This window comes from Podarcis raffonei, chromosome 1 (genome assembly GCF_027172205.1).
Source record: "Podarcis raffonei isolate rPodRaf1 chromosome 1, rPodRaf1.pri, whole genome shotgun sequence".
Classification (NCBI taxonomy): domain Eukaryota; kingdom Metazoa; phylum Chordata; class Lepidosauria; order Squamata; family Lacertidae; genus Podarcis; species Podarcis raffonei.
Window position 1 is genome coordinate 99879439 of NC_070602.1, and position 23575 is coordinate 99903013.

The 23575-nt window shown below is 40.2% G+C and overlaps 1 protein-coding gene across 14 annotated transcripts in view; it reads left to right on the top strand.

The window, feature by feature from the left end:
• The window catches only part of ARHGAP15 (Rho GTPase activating protein 15), a 371887-nt gene that overhangs the window by 287850 nt on the left and 60462 nt on the right, over positions 1-23575 (top strand). For 13 of the 14 annotated variants that reach the window (XM_053406105.1, XM_053406066.1, XM_053406058.1 and 10 more), the window contains one exon: positions 18797-18931. In XM_053406105.1, coding sequence (XP_053262080.1) covers positions 18797-18931 — 135 coding nt within the window. Of the gene's footprint in view, positions 1-955; positions 1737-18796; positions 18932-23575 lie in introns of those variants that run through there. The other variant, XM_053406162.1, reaches the window with a different exon arrangement.

A 23575-nucleotide genomic window follows, 5' to 3' on the forward strand; every position in this document is an offset into this window, starting at 1 on the left:
TTTAATTCCCCCGATGTGCAAAGAGATAAACTCCTGGAGCTTATTCCAGTGTCATCTGGCAATAGACATTTAAGCATTTGGTAGAGAAATATACAGTCAGCCATGTTGCTTACAACTCCTTGAAAAGAGGCATGGTCTCATACTATGTTTTATTGGTCTTCAGTATTATTGCTTGTAGCTTTTGAAAGTTTTATTGGTCTTTAGTGCTATTGCTTGTAGCTTTTGGAAGTGTAGCAAGCTGAACCCACAGTTCTTGGAGGTGTCAGTTGTACTAGAACTTATTCATATCCTCTCTCCATTAGAGGTCAAGAATTAAATGCCAAAAGCTGTTGCTAAATGTGCTTCCCTCGTCACTTCCCAGGTCTGTAGTGCGGATTCTGACATTCAGCGCTACAAAAGGAAATGTCAGTCTTGAAGGCTCACTTGATTTACCTCAGAGAGCCAATGGAAAACACACACACACACACACACACACACACACAGAATATCGCTTATTGATTTGGTCTAGTCTTTTGCTGTAGTCAATTGAGTATAAATGGATACAAACAAAATGAATCAGCTATGGGCTGGCAGTAGGCCTCAGTGAGTCATGTGAAGTAGATTTCTGATATCCTTTATCTTCATGCACAGCAGTGAAACAAGAGCGCTACTGTCTTCTGCTGGTGCAGGCAGTTACCTCAGGCTATACTGGAAAAGGCTTTCTCTCCCTCCCTCCAACCCCTTATTTTTAGACCTGAATCATTCTGTGCCACTAAATGAAATGTATTCTTTAGAATACAGACACCACTTTGTTGTAGTCCTCATGAGAAGGCAACACTGTAACCTGTTTGGATACAGCTGCAGACCACCTGTAGAGAAAGTCAAATTAGGGAAGAGACCCCACTGTTCTCTGCATTAATGCTTTTTGTATTGTTGTTTGACTTTTCCTCCCTTTCTATGTATCTTTCTCAACTAGGGACGGATGGAGCATATTTTAAGCCCTTCTGTCCCTTTAAGGCATCTTCTGATTGAAAGAACTCGAGGATTTGAAAGACCGTAAAAACTCCCCAGATGCAAAAAAGAAACGGAAAAGAAGGGGAACCTGTTTAAATGAATTTTCATTGTTGTTTTCTTTTGGACTTTGCCTCTTTGGGTAAACTTTCATATTCAGATCTTAAAGGGCACACTTATATCTCTTTAAAGGAAATTGCCAAGGTTTATACGGGGGGAGGGGGAATACTTTTCAAGAATTACAGCAAATCTTATTATAGCTATTCTATCAGTCTCATATTGAAAACCTCCAGGGGGAAAAACAGAGAACTGTGCACAATAATAAAACATAAATAGGAATGTAACAAGTATTCATATATTAGCATGATGGATGGATATACATGCTTGGGGAGGGGGTATTTACCGGCTCTGCCTTTACATAGCAGTCTTAATAATCTTATTCATTTTTGCAACACTGTAAGTCATTATTATATCAATTTTACAGATAGGGAACTAATGTGGAAAAAGTCACATGCCCAAGGCCACTTAGTTCAATATACTTTCTAGAGGACCACATCAGTTCTCATGTAAGACTGAGTGGGGAATCTGTTCTTTATTCCTTGACTGCATTCAAACAATTCAGCCAGCATTCTGGGACTACAATATATTACACATATCAGAATATTGTGACAAATAGTAATACACAGAGTCAGAGAGCCATGTCATCCCTATCTTGAGGTTGGTTAGGAACCCTTAGGGACTCCCCCCCCCCCCGCCAGAGCTGCTTCACTGGAGGAGATGGACAGCCACAGGACTGGAGGTCCAGTGATATGTGGATGGTAAACTGCACATTTGTGCATGTGGGACATGTCAGGGCAGGCATGGCTACAGCCAATTCCATCATTCCCACGACATGTCCTTTGGAATAGCACAGATCTATGCCAAACTAGGGTTAATGTAAACAGTTCCACTCCCATTGCCAATGGCCCCCATTGCAGTGAGTCCAAATAAAGAATAGGTGCCCTTCTATCCTTGGCCCTGGCTATAATGAACTGACTGAACAATGGATGTGGTGGCTGCTCCCTGCCCCCAACACACTGCAAGTGATCCATAGGGTTGCTCTGCCCAGCTGCAATTTATTTATTTTTCCTTCCCCCCCCCCCTTTTTTTGAAGAATATTCATTTGGAAATATAACAGAAAAAGATAAAACATCACCAGCTGTCACTAACTATAACATTTTCCCATCATTCCCAATTTAAATGTATAAGCATTCCTAAGTCAAATGAAATAGTCAAATGAAATTTGACGAAATGAAATTGACAGTTATAAGCCATGCCTTCAGATGTAAAAAGAGCAGTGAGATCTTTAGACTGCTGATTAGTAGATGGTGGATGCTTGTCCTTCCAGTCCAGCAGTATTAGTCTTATCGTTTATGGGCTCATAGAATCCCCTTTAGATGTCCATCACAGGGAAATAATTTAAGAATGTACAAGCATTCTTAAATGTCAAGGATTTCTCCAAGACAAAGTTAAAACAAACAATAATTTCTGACCAAATAGAAGACACCACAGGACGTCCCCATATCATATACCTCAAAGAGATATTTTCAGCATTGGTGATGTACCAACATCTATCTGAACTAGCCAGTTTCTTCCTATAAAGGTGCTGTGGAGTCCAAAATACCCAAAATATCTACCTCTGTTGAATCATTCTCATTTTTCTAAAGCAACTTTCCATTGATTGAGCTGAATGGAACACTCCAACTCTCTATTCCATTCATCTCTAAGATTTTGAATGTCCAATTCGCAACATTCTAAGAAACATTTATAAACAGCTATTACATGTTTAGTTTTCTGCAAATATCCAATTATTTCCTCCAGCAATTTAGAAGTTTCTGAGGCACCCAATGGTGGTGGTCCGTAAGTAGTCATTAAAAGGTGCTGTACTTGAAGATGTCATCCAGCAGTGCCAGGTATCTAGACTACAGACACACTAATGTCATCCAGTCATTACAAAAATGAAAATGGCAAATTGATGTATCTATCAATTAATTCATATAACTTATAAACACGCAATTCTCATCAAAAGGTATAGCCTGCTATATGGTGATGTAAGAGAGTCGGACCTTCCTGGAGATTGTGCCACAATTATGGAACATCCTTTTCACTTTGGCTTTCGGGTGAGGGCTATAGGCTGGGTTTAAAAATGCTACTGAACTCTTTTGAAGGTTGAATTTTTTTAACTAATGCTCTGTGTTTAACATGTTGATTTTATGCTACTTTGTGCACTGCCATGAGATCCTTTGGGATAAAAGATTGTCTATGAAATGAATAACAAATAAATAAATATTTAGAAGTGCAAAGATTATTTCCATGGCAATTCTAGAGTCCACTGTATGTTTGAACAAAAAACATCTCAGATCTGGTGAACAATTTGTTTGGATGGGATTTGGCAGCACCTCTGTTGTTTTATGCTGTTTTGCTATTACTGAAATTACCCAAGGAAGTGGTCCTTAGGTTAAAACATTAACTGACACATAATGCAATGACTGCTAATGCGGAAGGATGCATGCCTTCTCTCTTCAAAGTTTCTCCATAATGTTTCACTAATTGAACTTAGATTGAAGTTGGCTGTGTACACTTGAGTTAATTGAGTTCATTTCAGAGCTCAGGTGTGGTGTATAGACCAAAGATTCTGCTAGACTTCTCCCACTTACAGATATACACATTTTTTGGTACAATAGGTGTGGAGAAGAAATATTCTTTATAAGGAGCCTGTAGCAGCAACCATGGCTCCCAATAATCCTTCTGCTACTGTTGCATTTTCCCCCGCAAACACTCTGCCGTTACTACTTGCTATATTTTCTATTAATTCTATAGGAAGACCCAAAACCAAAAGATAAAAAAATAACATTATGGTCAATCCCGAGGCACTTAATATAGAGGCACCTATGTATGATTTGATGTGTTCTTTACTGATAAAAAGTCATCATTTATCTTAGCTAGTTACGTGTCTAACCAGCATTGAGTGAGCTACCTTTAAGACCAAGTGAGGAAAATAACAGCAATAGGACATTTCAAGGGGTCAAAGCTATCATTGTTCTGTAGACAGAACCCTCATTGAATCAATAGAAGGGTTTTTGTTCCAATGGAATGCAAGACCCAGGAAATGCATACTTTCCACTAAAATTTCTTTCAGCAGAAGATGGTGACTTCTTAACGTTTGGGGAGTGGCAGGGGGTGAGGGAAAGGGTGTAACTTGTAAGTTTGATTTTTCTGGTGTACATCTCTGAACCAAGAGCTATATATTATTAAATTTATAAATTTACAGCTCAGTTCTAACAATGTTTATTAGGAAGCAAGCTCAATTGATTTCAATGTGACTTTCTTCCAAGCCATAGTCCCAGTGATCCTGTAGATGGTTGTGTGTGATTAAATTGTGTCAAAAGCAGTTACCTTTACCTACGTATAGCTATGCATAAATTCTCAGCCATGACATTCTGTCAATATTGTTATAGAAATTTCAGATAAACAGGGTTAGAATTCTTGTAAAATTAATGAGATTGTTTTCTGTCCATCAAGATACAATTAAATCACATTACGCTTTAAGGCACATAATGAATTATGTCATAATTATGAATTGCACAAATCAATTAAATACAGTTCAGACATAATCACATGCAGTGTAGTGTACTATAGGGCTCAATGTAAAACCTCAGTCTTCAGGAGTTCAGACCTCCACCCTAACCCACAAAATCTGCATGCTGTTTTAATGAGTCTGATATGAAAATGTGTATAATTCTGAAGAGATCACATTTTTCACATAATAAAATGCCACTGCAAAATAAAATATATATTGCTTTAAAATCTACTTGTAATATCAAAAGGACTGGTGAAGTATTCGCCATTTAGTACAATGTATATTTTCCGTGCTGATGATTACAGATCCATTTTACATCCTTGCATTTCCCGTTCTTGTCTTAATGTTTGGTAGGAAGCAAGCCATGCAGCAGAGGGCAGGAGAGGGAGAGGAACTTTTATTATTATTTGTTAGTTAATAGTCTTTAGAAGTCCTATTTCATCCAAGTTGTTCTGCTGTAAAGTCCTGGAACGCTGTCTTGCAGTCTCAGACTCAAAAGCTATCTGCTATAGCTTCCCAGAACCTATTATGCCTGGAGGATGGTGTGAGAACAAGGGCTTCCTTGTTAACAAGCAGAACACTCTTTTAAAAGCGGGGGGGGGGACCCAAGATAGGATCCTGATATAAATCATCATTTAGATGCACAGAGCTGTGTTCACAGCCACACTAATGTAATTCATTTACATCCAGTCATTACTTATCTGCACCAGAACTACTAAGTTCAGGAATGCAGCTGCCTTGTGCCTTGTGACTCCTAAGGTTATGGAAGAATGACATCACCGAATTTAAGCGCATTACCATGCTGACATAGTGGCACCTTGTTTTCTTGTCGCCAGATAGTGCTTGGGTTGTTTTCTCCCCCCTGTCCTTCCTAAGAATACCTTTTTCTCTCCTTTCATGCAGCTGCTGTGTGAAGGGTTGCAAATGTCACTTCAACTAATGATGAATGATGCTTGACCCCTAGACCTGTTACCCAGAATTTTATGCAACGCTAGATTAATATGAAAGATCTTGCCTAGAAAGGCTCCAGCTATTATGAACACCACAAAAAACGATAACATGTTAAGCAGTGGGAGTAATTCCACCCACTTTTCTCTGCCATTTTAACATTTCGATGGTGTTTCCTCCTTGATATTTAATATTTTAAAAATATTTTCTGTAAGCAAATTGTTGGATGGTGTTAGTGGACTGTCAGAAGGGCAACATTCCCATGAGCCTTACTGTTTGTGTTTAAATATAATTAATAACATGAAGCAATAGTTGGAGGGGATTAACAATTAGAAGGATCTCTCAAGTAGTCCTACAGAAATTACCGAGCAATTGAACTCCTGGTCTTTTCTTCAGGAAGCAATGTTCAATGTCATATTTTTTAATCTTATCACTTTGATGTTATTACAGATCATAGGTTTTTTTAAAAAAAAAATAAATGAATGCTTCATAGCCAGCTAATACATAAATAACCCTGCTGGTAATTTCACAGCGTTCAGAAGTGTTTGAAATAAAAACACCTGTTTTGATTAGTATTCAGATTTGTTCTTTTATAAGAAATGGTAATCCTGTTGCAGTTATATGACATTTTTAAAGCTTTGAATTTCCATCTGTATCCATATTATGATGTTCCAGGATTGTTGTGAGTTAATTATGTTAACTTCGGAAACATTGCTTGCATTTAGAATGAAAAACCTCAGCTTGAATAGACAGAAAAGCAGATGCTATCTTTCTTGTCATTTGCTTTGTTGTCTGCTTGCTTCAAAACTTAGCTTAGAATCCTGTACCCGAAAGGAAGTATAAATCTCAGTTCACGTTTAATACTACCCAAAGCAATTGCAATATTCAGTCTCTTCAAATTTTGATCCATCATTTTCGAGATCTATGGGTGTTCCTGTTCAAATCCATCAGTAGGTGGGAGACTTGCCCACAAAACTTAAGAAAGACAACTTATTTATCTTGCAATTTGTAGCTCAGATTTGTACAATATATAAAAAAGTGTTCTTTCTTCTACTACATTTCATGAAATTCATAGTTTTCATATGATGCTATTTGTAATTAAACAAAGAAACTAGATAAATAAGAATGAAATTCTAATGCCACTTGTATATAAATGGTCCAGATACTTTTAGTGTGATTACCCTCACATCAGTGGCTTTCGTATTTCAGGCTGATGGTTCAAATGAAAGTTCCAATAGTAGATGAATTCCATTTACAAAAACAGGTGCAGGTACGGTTGCATCAAAATTGGACCAGGTTCTTTCTCAGGATGCAATATTGCATAAGAGGTAGGGGAAATAAACTTCAATATTTGCTACACACTACTATGAGATATGAAATACAGCATCAAAATGTGGATTGCAGCAGTCACAGATACCAAGGGTGAGTTTGCATAACCAGTCGTTAAAAGGAAATGCAACGTTTTCACTTTATTGCAGTAATTACATGGATACCTGTACTTATAAAGTAATATGGGAAAATGCAGATAGAACTGCATGCAATGCCATTTTTGTCTTCAATGGAATAATTCCACATAGTGAGTGTTTATGTCTAGAGGCAAACAATGGCTATAAAATAGCAGGAAGTTGGTTGATGGAACGAATTCTGGATCCACACGTCCTTCCACATTGGGGACATTGGTTTCCGGGTGGGAGTTGATCATGGTGTGGATTTGCCAAGCATGCCTTCCTCTTCCTCTTAGCACGTTTCTCCCTTGCGTCCTGAGTTCGAGTGTCTTCAAAGCCCATGGCACCTTTGGTAAAGGCTGTTCTCAACCTGGAGCGCTCGCAGGCCAGTGTTTCTTAGTTGTCAGTGTTTATACTACATTTTTAAAGATTTGCCTTGAGGCAGTCTTTAAACCTCTTTTGTTGACCACCAACATTACGCTTTCAATTTTTAAGTTTGGAATAGAGTAGTTGCTTTGGAAGACGATCATCAGGCATCCACACAACATGACCAGTCCAACGAAGTAGATTTTGAAGAATCATTGCTTCAACACGGACTCGTTGTTAAACCATGTTTATGGAAGACAATTTTACTTAGCTATGAGTGATCGCCAAAGAAGAAGAAAGACATAGCCTATTGTATTTGGGAGGCTGGTAGTCTAGACTAGCAAGAATGAGAACTCTGAGAATACATAGCCTAGTGTATGCCCAGGTGATGCCCAGGACTTACATCATGAATCCCTCCCAAATGACCTGATGCTTCCAGTTGGGAGGGACCTCATATCAGAGTAAGTAACCACATCACAGCAGCTCCTGTGATAATAACATCAGGAGAACCTTTCAGAACAAAGGTACAAAGAGCCATGAATTCCTTCCAACCAGTTCTTCACAGAGCAGCCTAGACAATTCAGAAAGTGGTCAGGTGCACCAAAAAGAAGCTTATGGAACATATTGTTCCAGATAATTCAAGCATGTGTGACAAGGAAAATCCAAGCTCTGCTCCCTCACCTTGTCAGTATCTAGTCTAACATGGGGGGAAGTAGGTCATCACTTGCAAAGATGGTGATCACTCTGTCACTGAGTGAAACCTTATATATTGACCCTCTACATGTTAGAGGTGTGTGTGTGTGTGTGTGTGTGTGTGTGTGCCACAAATTATCTCTGTTGGCCGCAACTGAGGAATAGCTACAACAAATTACAATATAACCATCAGGAAAATATTGCTTGCTCTTAAACCTGTGAGATTTTGGCATGCCCTGATAGGTATTATTTAATAGGACTTAAATAATTCCATAGGTTTTGAATTTAATGGATAGATAGATAGATAGATAGATAGATATGATTTGACCTAAGCGTCTCATATAGCCTGCCATGTTAGACCACACAATTTCCCCTCGAAACATTGAACATCCGGAGACAAAATTGTTGTTTCCTGGTGGGTGGTAAGACACTTACATGGAGTGAACTTGGTTACAATTCGTGAAATTTTAAGGGTTAGCTATACATAATGGGATGTGCACTAATGTTTAACCAAATCTTTAATCACCATCATTATTAATTGGTTATATTTGTATCCTGCCTTTTCAAAAAAATATAGAATGACTAACTTTTGTACTCAGCATACAGAAAGCGTCATAAGAAGTGGCCATATAGTGTCACTTGTGAAAATGCCGTTAGCAAACTCCAGCACCATCCCTCTCTCAAATCTCTCCCGGCTCCTCACCCTGCCAAACTAGCACAGCACATAAGGGATCCATCCCAGCAACAGTGTCAAATCTGAAAGGAAGTGAAAGCTGAGCTTCCCAAAAGATAAAGAGAAGCATAGCTGCTACATAAAGTAGCTTAAAGTAATGAAGAGAGTTGCCCTATCAATGTGAATAAACTTGAATAAAGTATTTCAGTGACCTCTTCCAAACCAAAGGAGAGCATAGCAAAGAAATTAAGCCTTAGTGGCAAGTTGAAGTGCAAATCCCTTGGTTGATGAGAGATATGGTCTGTTTGAAATAGTTACAGTTTGAGACTTTTCTACAATCAGCGGGTGGAGACTAACATAATCCAATTAATTCCAATTCCCTTTTGTGGCAGTGGTAAAGTGGTGGCTGATACTGTAAGTCCATTGAAGTCTTATCTCCGGTCAGATAATCCAAAATGGATTCGCATTATGAAACTAGCCATTATGAAACAGTCATTTAGAAAGTTCAGACCAAACAATTGTGTCCTGCTTTGGCAATCATTAAGTTATATCCAAAATAAAAGCATTTCTCCGCTTGATGTTTTTTAACATTAAGCGCTCAAGTATCCAATAGCCATCGTATTTGTTCCAATGTTCCATTATGCCCCAACAGCTCACTGCAAATAAAATTAAAGTCAAATCTATTTAAAATGTAAAACATTTTACAACAAAAGCACCCCATACATAGTGCCAAACAAAGAAACAATGAAGTGGTGATTCACAGCACAGCCCTTTGCCAATGTGTGCATCCCTCTCTCTCTCTCTCTCTCTCTCTCTCTCTCTCTCTCTGTGTGTGTGTGTGTGTAAGTGTGTAAAGCAGACTTAAAAAGAGGCCTAATTCTATGGATTTTCAATTCATTGTCAATCTCACACATGACATACTTGTACTGAGCTAAATATCTTAATGGTAGAAGTGCAACTCAAAACTAAACGAATGAATGTCACAATCGTGTCAAAGTTTGGCATCTTTGGGTAGAATACACTGTTGGGAAATTCAAGCCCTTCTCAGGAGAAGCTGGCAGCAGTCCCAGGCACCCGGCTTGATTCCCTGTTGACCTCCCTGGCTGCATTCCCCAGCAAGCGCAGGCAAGGTCTCGATTGGCGATTCTTCTCAAACATGAGAAGAACACACCCCTCTTTCCTGCCCTCCCCAGGCAGGGGAAAGAGATAGACAGAAACGTATTTACATGCTTTTATTTCTGTCTTTGCAGCGTTACAAAAAACATGACTGCTCTCTCCAAACTCCAGCAGTGTTGTGACAAACACTTCCTGTACATCCCAGACAGGAATAAACGGAAGAGCTCATATTTCACTCTGAGCTAATTCCGGTGCTTCGCACTGTGAATTGACTGTCCCTCTTTTTCCCACGGACAGTCCCAACATTCCCATCATGTTTACTTTTCAAGCTAGTACTTTGCAGCAGCATTGCTTCATTATCGTAACATATACATCAATCTCAAACTTAAACGTATGTTTGAACTCTCATATTGAAATCAGTGGGATTCTAAAGTGTTTTAGACTGCAATCCTATACAGTGGTACCTCGGGTTACATACGCTTCAAGTTACATATGCTTCAGGATACAGACTCCGCTAACTCAGAAAGGGTGCTTCAGGTTAAGTACTTTGCTTCAGGATGAGAACAGAAATTGTGCTCCGGCGGTACGGCGGCAGCAGGAGGCCCCATTAGCTAAAGTGGTGCTTCAGGTTAAGAACAGTTTCAGGTTAAGTACGGACCTCCGGAACAAATTAAGTACTTAACCCAAGGTACCACTGTATACACCTATCTGGGACTAAGTCCTATTCACTTCAGTGGGACATACTTCTCAGTAGGCATGCATAGGATTGCTTTGTAAGGTTGGTAGAATGGTGCCAACAAGATTTTAAGCTCTTGATGCTTCGCACACATCCATACCTCCCCCACTTTTTAGAGAAGTGGATCACCTTTGCAGGTATACCAACCCCCACATAATGGATAATGCTGGCCGAATTACAGGCAAATAGGTCCAAGGGCTTTGTACCAGGTACCTTTAAAGTTTGTATTTTTATTTAAAGGAAACCTTTTTCCTTTTCATGTGCCCATTTCGAGCACACAAATCTTGCCAAATTGCAGAAGGATAGCTGCTGCGGTTTTACCACAAGGAAAAGGGAATCGCTTAAATATCCCCAAGTGTTTTGCGGGTAATTGGTCTGGAATTTGCAGATATGAAAGAAGTGCCCTTGGGTAAGAAACCAGGCATAGATTTTTGTGCGACAGGACTGTGAGGCTAGTTCTGAAACCAAAAACAAATTCTTGGTCTCGGTCATGTCAGAGGTGGATTTAGGGCAGTGCAACTGGTTCTGTCGCACTGGGTGCTTAAACCTACGGGTGCTGCAGGGAATTGCAGCTATGATGTAGTGAATTGAGCAGAATGGGAGGTGAGGGAGGGTGTTGAATTTTGGCCTTGCACAGGGCACCGCTGAAATTTGAAAGACTAAAGTCTACACACTACACTTGATCTTAGCCAAAAGGCCGAGAAGAGTTTGTCCCTGGCCATGTTTTCAGAGGCAACTATTTCTCTCGGTGTATATCTGCCTTCCAAAACCACTATTTTGCATCTGGCTCTGTTTCAGCCCCATGCCCAGTTTTCAGTACGTAGTACAGTTTATTTCAGGACATTTGCATAATTTGCTAGTCTGCCTACATGTTTTAATGTCCATAAGAGCAGCCTGTTATGGGAGGGTGTTTAATTGCATTTTATTTTATTTTTTGTTTCCAGCAGCTGCAGGAACAAGGCTCATTATAAAGTTTCACTCTGGTTCTCTTTGCCTTTAAATTTGTTCCTGTGATCCCCTACGATGTCTGATTTATTTATTTATTAGCAATAAGCCTACTTTAATCTTCAAAGTGGATAAATTACAATGCAACATTTTTTTTGTGGGAAATTGCCCGAAAATGTGAATGCTGCGTTTAAATCTTACGAATGTGGATGGATGAATTACTTTTTTTCTTTATCTTTTCCTGTTGAATCTTAATTGCAATAATTTGTTTTACCCTTTGGGGAACTTTATGTCTGGAGTAATTCCTGACCTAGGGATCACAAGCAGACAGTGAATCAGATTTTGGATAAGTCTGCCAAATGTTATGAAACATTGTGTACTATGAAAAGACCATTGACAACATGGAAACAGAAGCTGTGTTAAAAACGTTGAAAGGGATAGGAATGAAAGAACTGTATGTCAGGATCCTAGAGCCACTCCGCTTTAATTGCAAAGCCCATTTTAAAATGACAAGAAGCGTGGAGATATTTTTGAATCATGGGCATGAGCATGGACAAAGAGACACTGTTTTGCCCTAACTCTTCACTTCCTCTCTCGCAAAATAACCTTGAAAAAGCTGCAACAAGGAAAGGGTATTTTCCCCAGCTCAGAGTGTTCAGGTCACCTCAGGTTTGCAGTATGCATGCTTAACTGTGTTAACTGGTATGTGTGTGTTTAGGTCTTTAAAAAGACCTAATCCTAAATATGAGCGAAATATAAAGAGGTAACTCAGCTGTTAGGGCTCCAAAAGTCTCTCATCTAGCATCTAACAAAGATATCCACCCTTGCCTTACAGGTAACAGCTGACTAGGGAACTTTTCGAAATCTTCGCCACCACATTTGTGATTCCGAATAAGCTGATTTTATTTTATTTTTGCTAAGTGGCACAAACATGTTAGTATATATCTGCTTTCTAGCAGCTTGCTGCAGTTCTCAGATTGTTTCTCCCCCTTAAAGATTGCCAATTTGCACAAGCACCCAGGAACATGGATCAAAACACTGCAGGGAGGAATCTTAGCACAATCCTGCGACTGAGTCGAGATTCTCCATTGCTGGAGGGAAGTGGTAGTTGCCATTCGGTGCAGCCTCAGCAGTGCTGGGTGGCCTTCTGGCTTTTTGGTGCAGCTTGGGAAGGATGTCAGTTCTTCCTCATAACAACTGTTACAACTTGATGGTGGATAAGGCATTGGGTTGGATCCTTAGTCAAGGTGGGGTTCGGGTATCCCATTAGAAGGATCCAGGGGGGTTGCTTCTGTCTGGATGTGCAGATGGGCGCTGATGGGCCATAGCACTCTCAAACAGTTAATCTTAGTGGGGTCACCCCAATTTGATGTATGTCACAGAGTGATCTTTAACCTCTGTTAACCCTACCAAATACTTAACCAGCAGACGAGCTGGTTGATACAGGATACACACCCAGTGTCTGCGCCAAAACATGCTGACATCTGTAATCACTAACCCAATATGGTTGTACTGTCTTTATTGCAACTTCCCATGCCTTGGCCCCACCAACCACAGCTTCACTGTGCCTGGACCCACAAGACTTCCTGGTTAGCCTGAATAATGTGAGGATTTAACAATTCCTGCCTCCTCTGGGCCTTTTCCAGTGAGGCCACCAACTCTGTATATCCAGAGAGCCATCATTTCTACATACTGTAGAGACTGTGGGAGTGTTTTTACATAGAGTATAATTCCGTGGCTGTACTTGACGGGTAGGGATACTGTAGTACCCAGACACACTTGATTTCCAACTGATAAACTCTAGTTCTGCTAGTGCTCTCAGTTATGCTCTGCTTATGTTTAACTCAACCAAAAGAAAAAGAAAAATATAAGTGGCTGCAAGATAAACAAATAATAGATCTGATACACTCCATGGACCTTTTCTGGATTTCTGAAACTATGGCACAGAAAAAACAGACAATTTCATGAATAGGTTTTCAACATTTCCTGGAAGAATGGCAGAGAGAAAGTCGAAGGAAGACCTGCATCAATTAAAAGCTCAGCTCCCTTCTCATACTCAAATCCTAGATCCATCACTATGCCTTGTTACAACTGAACTCTCACAATACCTGGTAATAACTTGTTAGGAAAGTACTACAGTCAATACAACCTATTGGCTTCAGTCCTTTCCAAACAGATACTACTACGTATCCTTGTCGATTCAATAGACAAACATAGCTAACTGAATGGGCCCCAGCTGCTTTATGCACAATACTGTTGTAGTAACATCAGTGTAAGTCACTCTGTGTCGCATTACAGCTGTTTGTATCTATAAAATCAGGGTGCCAACTATTTATGGTGGTGCTACATTCTTCAAATGGTGTGCAAGGAAGGTGAAGAGTGGATAACCCCTTGATAGTGTGATAATAACTGTGTGCAACCTTCATTCATATGTCTAGATGTCCAAATATCTGTGTACAGATAATGACGCAATGACAATATATCAAACATAACTTTGGGGTGACAGCTATGCATGTCTTAAAAACCTTTTGAACTATTGTCTTTGTTTTCATCGTGTACTTGTTCTAAACTACTTGTGGTTTTTCTGGATATAGTGGACTTCTTCATGCAGAAACAATGGCAGAGTTCATCTCTGATCGGTGTGACTCAATGAGTATCAGTAGAGTAACTCCAGGAATGAACATGCCACAGTGTTATCTTATTTCCCTCTAACTCCAATTAAGATTTAAATTAGCAGTACTGGGTTTTTCCAGCTTGCCCTCAGGTCAGTGAACTGAAGTTTCAGAGAACTGCAATAAACAAAAGCCCTCCAACAGGCATAGAACATGTGCTTTTTAGTTACAGCTATTTGCTAATTTAGTGCTAAGCACCATGGAAATGGGTATTCTAGTAATGCGTAGATTCAAACATAGGCAACATTCTTGCTATTGGATCAACATTATCATCTATTTACGTCAAAATGCTGTTAAGTAGCTGCATCAATTTTCCATTCAGCAGTCACCCCTTTGAACTGATAGATGCCAACATTCTGGAGGAATTAAATGCAAGAAATTGAACGTCAGGAGCCCTTGAAGTTCATGTTTCATTTGTTTTTCATCTGGAGCTATGTGTTCTGATGATGGTACACTTGGGGTGGTGAACCTTGATCATTTCTGCTCTCTTTGTGTTCTGCAATGGGGAGGCCAATCAATCTGTTGGGGGCTGACATAAAAAGGATATTGTCTTAAGGTAGAGGATTAGAGAAGTCTATCAGCAATTAGCCGCAATACCTAAAACCCACTTATTGATTCTAGCAGAAGCTGCTGTTGCAGCCTGGCACAACCATGGGTAATTCAGATGGCGTGGATACTTTCATGCAGCTGGTGGAAGGCAAGACTCCTCAGTCAGCTGTATGGGGGAAAATAAATTAAAATTTTAATTCAGGCTGCCAAATAAGGGGCACATTCAGGGTCATATATGCTGGCTGTTCTCACACTTGTCCTCACCGCTGTTACCCCTGTCCATTCCATTGCCCTTTTCCTCTGGACCTAAGCCACACAGCTGACAAAAGGGAGAGGCAGAGATTGTTGCTCCATCTTGCTCCCATCGTTGCTCTGTCTTGACTCAGAGAGGGCAGCAGTTGCAGGGAGTAAGTGAGGTTTCCCACCTCACACACTGGAGGGCAGGCAGTGATGGCAAGAAGATAAAGCATAGCTAGGGCCTGTAGGGGTTAGCTGTTGATCCCCTAGTGAGACATTGGCTTCAGCAGGTGCTTGGCTATTTCGAACCCTGCCAACAGCCTTGAGGGCAGGTCCACATGAACAGTTTTTGGACATAACATAAACTCTGTTCCATATCCCCACACCCCCAGAGTTACAGTTTGCAGAGACGTGAGAAAGAATATTTTCAGTTAGGCTGTGGAATTTTCTGCCTTGGAGATCGGAAGGACTTCCTTTCCTCGTTGCCTTTAGATGCCAAACCAAAATGTTTCTGTTCCAGTGCACTTATGGTTTGGCTAGATCCTAAATATTTGCTCTTGAATATTATGCTGATGATGATCTTCTGTGTCACTTGGTTTGCTTTTGTTGTTTTAGCTCATTGTATAATTGCATTTCATTTAAATTGTTGCTAGCCACTGTGAACAACTAATTGTGAGCTGGAAACAAGAGTATAAATGTTATAATAAAGAATAAATAGCAAGGCTTACGATGGTTCAACATGCTAACAAAGTGTTCCAAATTCACTTCTCAACCTATAAATCGTTTAAGGACCAAATTTGCCCTAGACTTTGTTCCCACTGGTGGAGGAGTGTGTGACTTTTGCCAGTTTCCTCTTTCCACACAGCACCTAGCACCACCTCCCTCACTGTTCTGTTTGGGGAGGGGGGCAAGCAGGATTTTTAAACTCCCCTAATATTTTAAGGTATCCTGGAGGAAAGTTTGGCTGGCTGGCTAGCTGGCTGGGCAGCCGGCCTTCTGAACAGATCTACAGTGCAACATTTTGTTTCAGGTTCTACATATTATTATTTTTGTTCTTTGAATAAATGGGACTTCTAAATCCACATGGTACAGCCCAGCCCATGTGTTACATGCTACCCATGGTTATGTGGGTAGTTGGGGGTGTCCCTTGCAAGTGATACACGGTTGAGAGTCTTTCCTAGGAGGTCACATGTGAATGCTATTTTAGGCCACACTCAAGCTATACTCAAGTGTCTCCCATGACTAATAACAAAAATTAGAGCATTACATTGAACAAGTCGATTATTCTTGCAGTTTGTTTTTTGACGCAGTTCTCTCCCCACCCCCTTTTAAATTTGGCATGCTTCCCTTCTAACGAACTTTTTTTTTTAAAAAAAGTCACTTTATTGCTTGAGGGTAAAATGACACCCTTTGCTTTCAAGATGATACGTTCCTAACACATTTCCTTGAAGAGCTGGAAACAGTGCAAAAATCTGGGCAGATAATTCTTGGTAAAGTTTAGAATCCGTGTATTCCACTTTAGATGTTTAATGTACAGGAGAGAGGGAAAAACAATTGAACCAAGCCAGAACGGCAGGGGTTTTTGTTTTGTGTATGTGTGTGTGTGTGTGTGTGTGTGTGTGTGTGTATGTGTGCGTGCGTGCGTGTTTCTGCTAAGGTTTCCACTTAAAGGTTTGTGCCAGAGCTACAGTACTTATACATTTTCAAAATGTGTTTTAAGCAATAAGTTGTACAACATTTTTAGAACATGTGTTAAGCTATTTCTCTAAGAATGAAGCTCTTAACAAAACATAAGCCCTCTGCATGAGATCTTAGCAGCAAAGTGCTGAAAAGATAAAGTAAGAATTGGTACCATGGGAAGAACACCAGCTGTAGTGCACACAGGTCCATTATGAGAAGTATGGTAGTGGGTAGGGAGAAAATGATTTAATCAGGAGTAAAACCAATTTTATTATAAGGGCACGCAGGGGGTGTGGCACCATAGTGAGAGGGACATTTCAAAATATCTGACAGATTTCAACAATGTGAAAACCCACCCTGTTCTTTAAAGTGACAGTAAACCCCATCAGGTCTCTCTTTTTGATGCTATTGTGAACAGATAACTGTGTAAAACCGGCCTGCTAGGATGCTGTCTGTCTCTTTCTATGGTGTATGGGGGGAAATAAAAGGCTAATTGTTGAAATACAATCAATCAAATTTGATCATGGAGTTCAAAAGAAAGTCCTAATTCAATTTCAAGAGTGAATCGTTTTTATGTTGATGAAAAGTCTGAGTGGTTTTTTTTGTTTTAAAGAAGAAAAAGAGAACCAGTTAAAAGTATGTTTTTCAATCTCTGCTCCAACCTCTTATAAATTAAAGAAGAGGTGGGTTTGGGGGAAATAAATGTTATTGTCAATATAGCGCAATACTTAGAAACTTTATACCTACATTTATTTATTTTTCTGACACCACTCTTTGGAAAGCAGTAAATATTAGAAAATGTTTACTTTGTGGTATGTGGGTTGTGGGGTGCTGTGTGTGATGTTTTTACCAAGTTTGTCTATGCAAGTAGCATTAATAATGGCTAAAGCAATACAATTCATTTCTGCTCAAAATTGGTAACATTATGTTCTCTAAGGTGGGTGGAGATGTTTCTCCAATAGTTTTAAATTAGTTAGATCTTTACTAGAATATACCCCATGAAAATGTTTCTGAAGTAAAAGCCAAACCACATCTTTATGAATTTTGTGCATTTCTGGAACAGGTAGATGTTGTAAAGAACTTTGCTTACTTTTAATTCACAGCGACAGGCATTTTTTGCTTTCTTGGAGTTTTGTCAGGTCTCTAATTCTGTAGGTTTTTTTGTAGCCTAATAATAATACCAGATGTTTCTAATAAGTATTCAAAGGAAAGGAAAGTAATAATCACCCCATCTTTTTATTAGAATTTTTTTCTTGCATTCTTCCTCCTTTTATATTTAAATTTCTCAGCTCAGTCAAGCTTCAAAAGAAAAGATTTCTGTTGTTCAGAAAATCAGTTTTGCAAGCACTTGTGGTTTGTCTTTAGCGTGTTATCATTTTTGACAGCTTTGCATAGCCTAGGTAGGCCAACAGGGGTCTGTCTAATATTGTTGCTGGGCAAATCTTCCTCCCAGAGTTGAAAAACCAAACAAAATATTTTTGAAGCAATAAGGAGGAATTAATATCTCTTCCCCTCCTCTCTCCCTCCCTCCCACCCACCACCACAATACTGAATTCCTTGCTGACATTACATTCAGGCAACAACAACAAAAAAGGAGAGGAAGAAAAGTGTTGCCCATTATTCCCTTGTACATAGCAAGACGTAACACATGTAAAGCAATAACTCATTTTGTATTGCCATGTTTAGCATATGTCTCCTGTTGGCTCAGAAAGGCCTTTAGGCTGGTCCCTTGAGCCGGTCACCCCTGGCAACTCTTAGCCCCTCGGCCTCGAAACCAAATAGCTTTGAATCATGTTGAGCTGTGATGCTAATTTTTCCTACTGATGCATTATGGGAATAAATGTATCTGACATCCTGTGTCAATGCTACTGTCTCTTTGTGCCTCTTGTTTTTTGTTAGCTGCATTCCTACAGATGGTATTCCATTGAAAATGTTCTCTTCCTCTGGAAAAAAAAGAGAGAGAAAGAAAGAAAGGGGGGGTGGAAACCCATGCACAGCACCAAACCTCTAGGTGCAGAAGGCTGTTAACGGTTGCTGATGATAGTAGGCAAACATTAACATAATAATTAGTGTCTTGTAATTGTTTCATTAAAACCAGTTGTTCCATTTCTCCTCGTGTTTTCCCAGAAGAGAAGCTGAATTTGGACGACAGCCAGTGGGAGGACATCCACGTTGTCACCGGAGCACTCAAGATGTTTTTCAGAGAGCTGCCTGAGCCACTGTTCCCATACTGCTTCTTTGAACAGTTTGTGGAGGCAATAAGTAAGTACATCGCATACAGTAGCAGTTAATTAAATAGCCTATGCGCTTTTTAATATTATATATATCTATATATCCCCAAATTGCAGAAGATGCATCCCAAATGTTGCTTTTTTACCTGCTCTTGCCTCCCCCAGCCCCGCCCTGCTTCCACTTCCTATTTCAGTTGCTGCAATATTTGTCCCTTTATTTTCAGGAAATGATCTCTCTTAGAAGAGCTCAGCATACTGAGGAAAAAAATCAACCGCATATGTGTTGTCTTATAATTAGACATGTTATAATTCATGTAAGCAAAACATAATGCTGTTAGGCAGGACTAATATTTATAATCTAGAAGGGTATGTCTCCATGCCTTTAAAAACAAAAAAAGATTTGAAATTGTGTGTGTAATAGCAATACAGCGTGACACCTTATTGGCAATCCCAGGTTTGTACATTTGCCTTAGGATCACCAACAGACCAGTGCATTGCATATCTGTTCATAACCTCCTCCTTTTTTAGTCAGACTTCCTTTTTAAAGAAATTTCTTGTCAACTTCGGTTTGCCACCCTACAGTTGTGCCTTTAACAGCAAGTTTATCTTCATCAGTAGCAGGTGATAATACTTAGCTCCATGCCTTGAAAGCCTTCACCTGCTGATTTGTATAAATCAAGGTGTAGTTAACAGCTGCAGGAGCAAACCAGGCCATTTTTGTCTTGGTCAGTTGGCAAACCTGCTCCAGGATGACAAGCCCTTCAAAGGCTGCAAGGTAACTTCAAACAGATGTCTTGCAGATATTTAGTGTTGATGTCTTTGACTTGACTGTGACAATTGCTGGGGGTGGGGGTGGGGGATCTTATCTGCCAAAGAAGCTGATTTCACTTTTCTTTCTTCCTTTAAAAAGCAAACCTTAAAAAACTGAAAACTTGCAAGCCTAGCAGGAGCTTAATTAAAGTCCAATAGAGAAAAATCTCCAGGAAAAACAATAAAGCACTAAGGGATCTGTTCTCCGATTGATGCGCGTGCGTAACTGCCATTACCGTTAATGAGAGTTGTTTGCGCGCGCACATCAGTCAGAGAAGATAGAACCCTTAATGTGCTGTTTAATTTGATTTTATGTTCATAAAAGTCTTTAGGTTTAACGAAAGCTCTTCACGGCTAGCATCTTGTGTAACAAAGTGGAATAAATCTTGCAAAATTCTTCCCTCCTGCTCTTTGCTGCTTAGAGATACCCTGTGGTGGTTAAGCATGCAATAACACAAACACACTGAGGAGTGGGTCTCCTTTGGAGGTGCAACCCACAGTCCCACTTCTCCCACCTTCCCCTTTTTAATCTTCAAGACAAATAGGGCAAAGCAGTTTGTCTTTTGAGATTCATCCCACACTTCAGGAGTTATATAATTATCTAACAGGAAAACAATGTGGAGCAAACAATTCCTTAGTGTGCTGGCTGCAGCTTTTGTGCTCCACCAATATGAGGAGGGAGATCTCTCTTTGAAGGTCTCTCATTCTAACATACACTCCAGGTGGCCCACAATGTACCTGCTAGGTCCTCTTGAAGTGCTAACTCTTCAGTTCTTCAAACGGATATGGTTGGTTCATGGGGCACAACCTGATGTTCACTTTGCTTCACATCCCATGTACGTTGCTCAGCAGTCAAGTGTTTTATGCATTCCCAGCCTTTAATCTCTTTCTGATGTTTAGACAATCTCTGTGTATGTAACATTGTTCATTGGGGGTTAAATCCATTCCTCTCTCTTATTACACAGTCTATCTCTTGTCTTTCTCTTTCAATCAGTCCTTCATTTGGGTTTCTGGAACAAAACAAAGTTAAAACTGCATAATGTTCTACTTCCTTTACCTCTCCAGTAACATAAGGTTAAGGTGGCTTCATTAGATATGTTTTAACCAGTTCTTGGTGAGTGAGGTACAGGTAGCAAGCAATAAATTAGAGCTTTTGATTTTGGAACTGTGGGAGGGGGCTTTGCTGTGGCTAACTCATTCAAGCGTTCATATTTAAGTATGACAAATTAATGTCCATTTCTGCTCACTGAACTATTTTTAATTCTTGTTACAGTTCTGAAAGCCATTATAAACATTGACAGGCTAATGAGCAGTCATTTATGGGGTTTAGAAGATGGTTACTTAGAAGGAAAATTAGTTGTCTGGTTATTCTTTTTTAAAGTACCAAGGGGGAAATGTGGTCTTTGCTGGTTACTTTATAAATTGCCAAGGTAGCTGTTCCGGTTATATATTTAATTAATTAGAATTGAGCTGTCTCTCCATCTGGCTTCAAATGTTGAGGTGGACATACTATGCATATAGTGTTCTGCATCTACAGATGTATAATAATAATAATAATAATAAATAATAATAAATTTTATTTATATCCCGCCCTCCCCAGCCGAAGCCGGGCTCAGGGTGGCTAACAACAATAAAACAATACAAAAGTACAACACAAACAACACTCTAAAATCATTCATTATAAAATTAATTAAATTCAAGCCACTGGCCACCATTGGGCCAGAGCTCCGCGAAGATTGCCGAGGGAGGGAGTCAGGCTGTGCCCTGGCCAAAGGCCTGGCGGAACAGCTCTGTCTTGCAGGCCCTGCGGAAAGATGTCAAGTCCTGCAGGGCCCTAGTCTCTTGTGACAGAGTGTTCCACCAGATCGGAGCCACAGCCGAAAAAGCCCTGGCTCTAGTTGAGGCCAGCCTAACTTCTCTGTGGCCTGGGACCTTTTTTATTTGAAGACCGTAAGTTTCTCTGTGGGGCATACCAGGAGAGGCGGTCCCGTAGGTACGAGGGTCCTAGGCCGTATAGGGCTTTAAAGGTTAAAACCAGCACCTTAAACCTGATCCTGTACTCCACCGGGAGCCAGTGCAGTTGATATAGCACCGGATGAATGTGATCTCGCAGCGAAGACTCCGTAAGGAGTCTCGCTGCAGCATTCTGCACCCGCTGGAGTTTCTGGGTCAGTCTTAAGGGCAGCCCCACATAGAGCGAGTTACAATAATCCAGTCTGGAGGTGACCGTCGCGTGGATCACAGTGGCTAGGTCAGGGCGAGAGAGGTAAGGAGCCAACTGCTTAGCTTGGCGGAGGTGGAAAAATGCCGCCTTTGTTATAGCTGCAATCTGCGCCTCCGTGGAAAGGGAGGTGTCGAAGATTACACCCAAACTCTTAACGGACGGTGCTGGCACTAACTGCGCCCCTGCAAGAGATGGGAGTTGCCCCCCCAATCCCATATCGTCCCGTCCCAGACCTTGAAAACAGCAAAGGCATTTTGTTATATTCTGTTGGCGTATCTTTAAGACCAGTTTAATTGTCATAGTTTTTCATGGTAAGACCCGGAAACCATTTTTTGTGTGAAAAGACTGGTTACTAATCCTTTCAAAGGTCTCCAGTTCCCAGGGTTCTATGGTTGGGGAAAACAATAGTTTTATTTGGATGCAGATTGTCCTGATGAAGCGCAGCATAAAAATATTTAAATAAATAGCTGGGTAAATAAGCCTGAACGTGGTGGTGTGAATAGTGAACCAATTTCTGACACTATTGCTATCTGTTGCAGCTGTTTCATTGATTTCCATGAATTCTTACTGGATCCAAATCTTGTTGGTTTGTATCAAACAAAATTCCTTCCCTTCCCTTCCCCGCACCACCCCCAAATCTTCTCTGGAGTTCAGATTTGGGGGAGGAGAGGGAGGGGAAGTTCTGTTGCACTTGTGAAGCCGTTCCACACATACAGTGATTTAGTTGGATGCAACCTAGTATCTCCAGCCAGCAGAGTTTAAAAAGCAACACAACACATGTCACCCTGTTTGTTTCCATTTACGCTTACAGCACAAGTTATAGTCCAATAACTCAGACTGTTAAGTATACAAATCTATGTCCTCGTATGGTATCTGAATGGCATGAGAGCTGTGGTGGTTAGGACTGACAGATAGATGGGCACTTCTACAAAACTTTTCAGTAGTGTTAAAAAGCACACACCCACACCCCTTCAGTTTTAGTGATATGGGCATTGCATCGATAGCAAATAAAGTCCTCGCCCAATGAAAGTGAAAACAGCACTTCATGAGGTCTACTTTGTTTATCCTCAGTGACATCAGCTCATAGTCAAATCTGATTGGCTACATATTGTCATAACAAATATTCCAACCACACTATTACCTTCAGTTGGCTTGGATTGCTGATGTGACAGTTCCATGAAGAATACCTAGAATTTATTATGGGGAAAAATGGCACCAAGTTAGCAATATATTTGTAAAACAATGGCAGTGAACAGTTTTGAAATAGGCACACATTTTCATTATCAGGGTGTTTCAGCCCCCTCATCCAGCAGTAATGATCAAAATGGTCAAATATTCAGTATAGCCCACATCCCAGTAAAATTTGAAGGGAAGAAATCAAGTAGGTCATCACAGTGATGCAGTTTCTTCACCTACAAAGTTGGAGTTGAGCAAGGTGATGTTTTGGTTCCGAGATGGCAAAGTCAAGCAAAGCAGAGGTCAGATTCCATAAAGGCAAAGTGTCACCAAATTTGGTAGCACCATGGATAGCTCCATTTGAAACTCAGACAGGAGACTCATACAAGCAGGCAAATGGTGTTGCAACAGCAGCAGGGAAACTCATCCTTAAATAAATCTGCAGCTTTATCTGTGTGGCTAGCA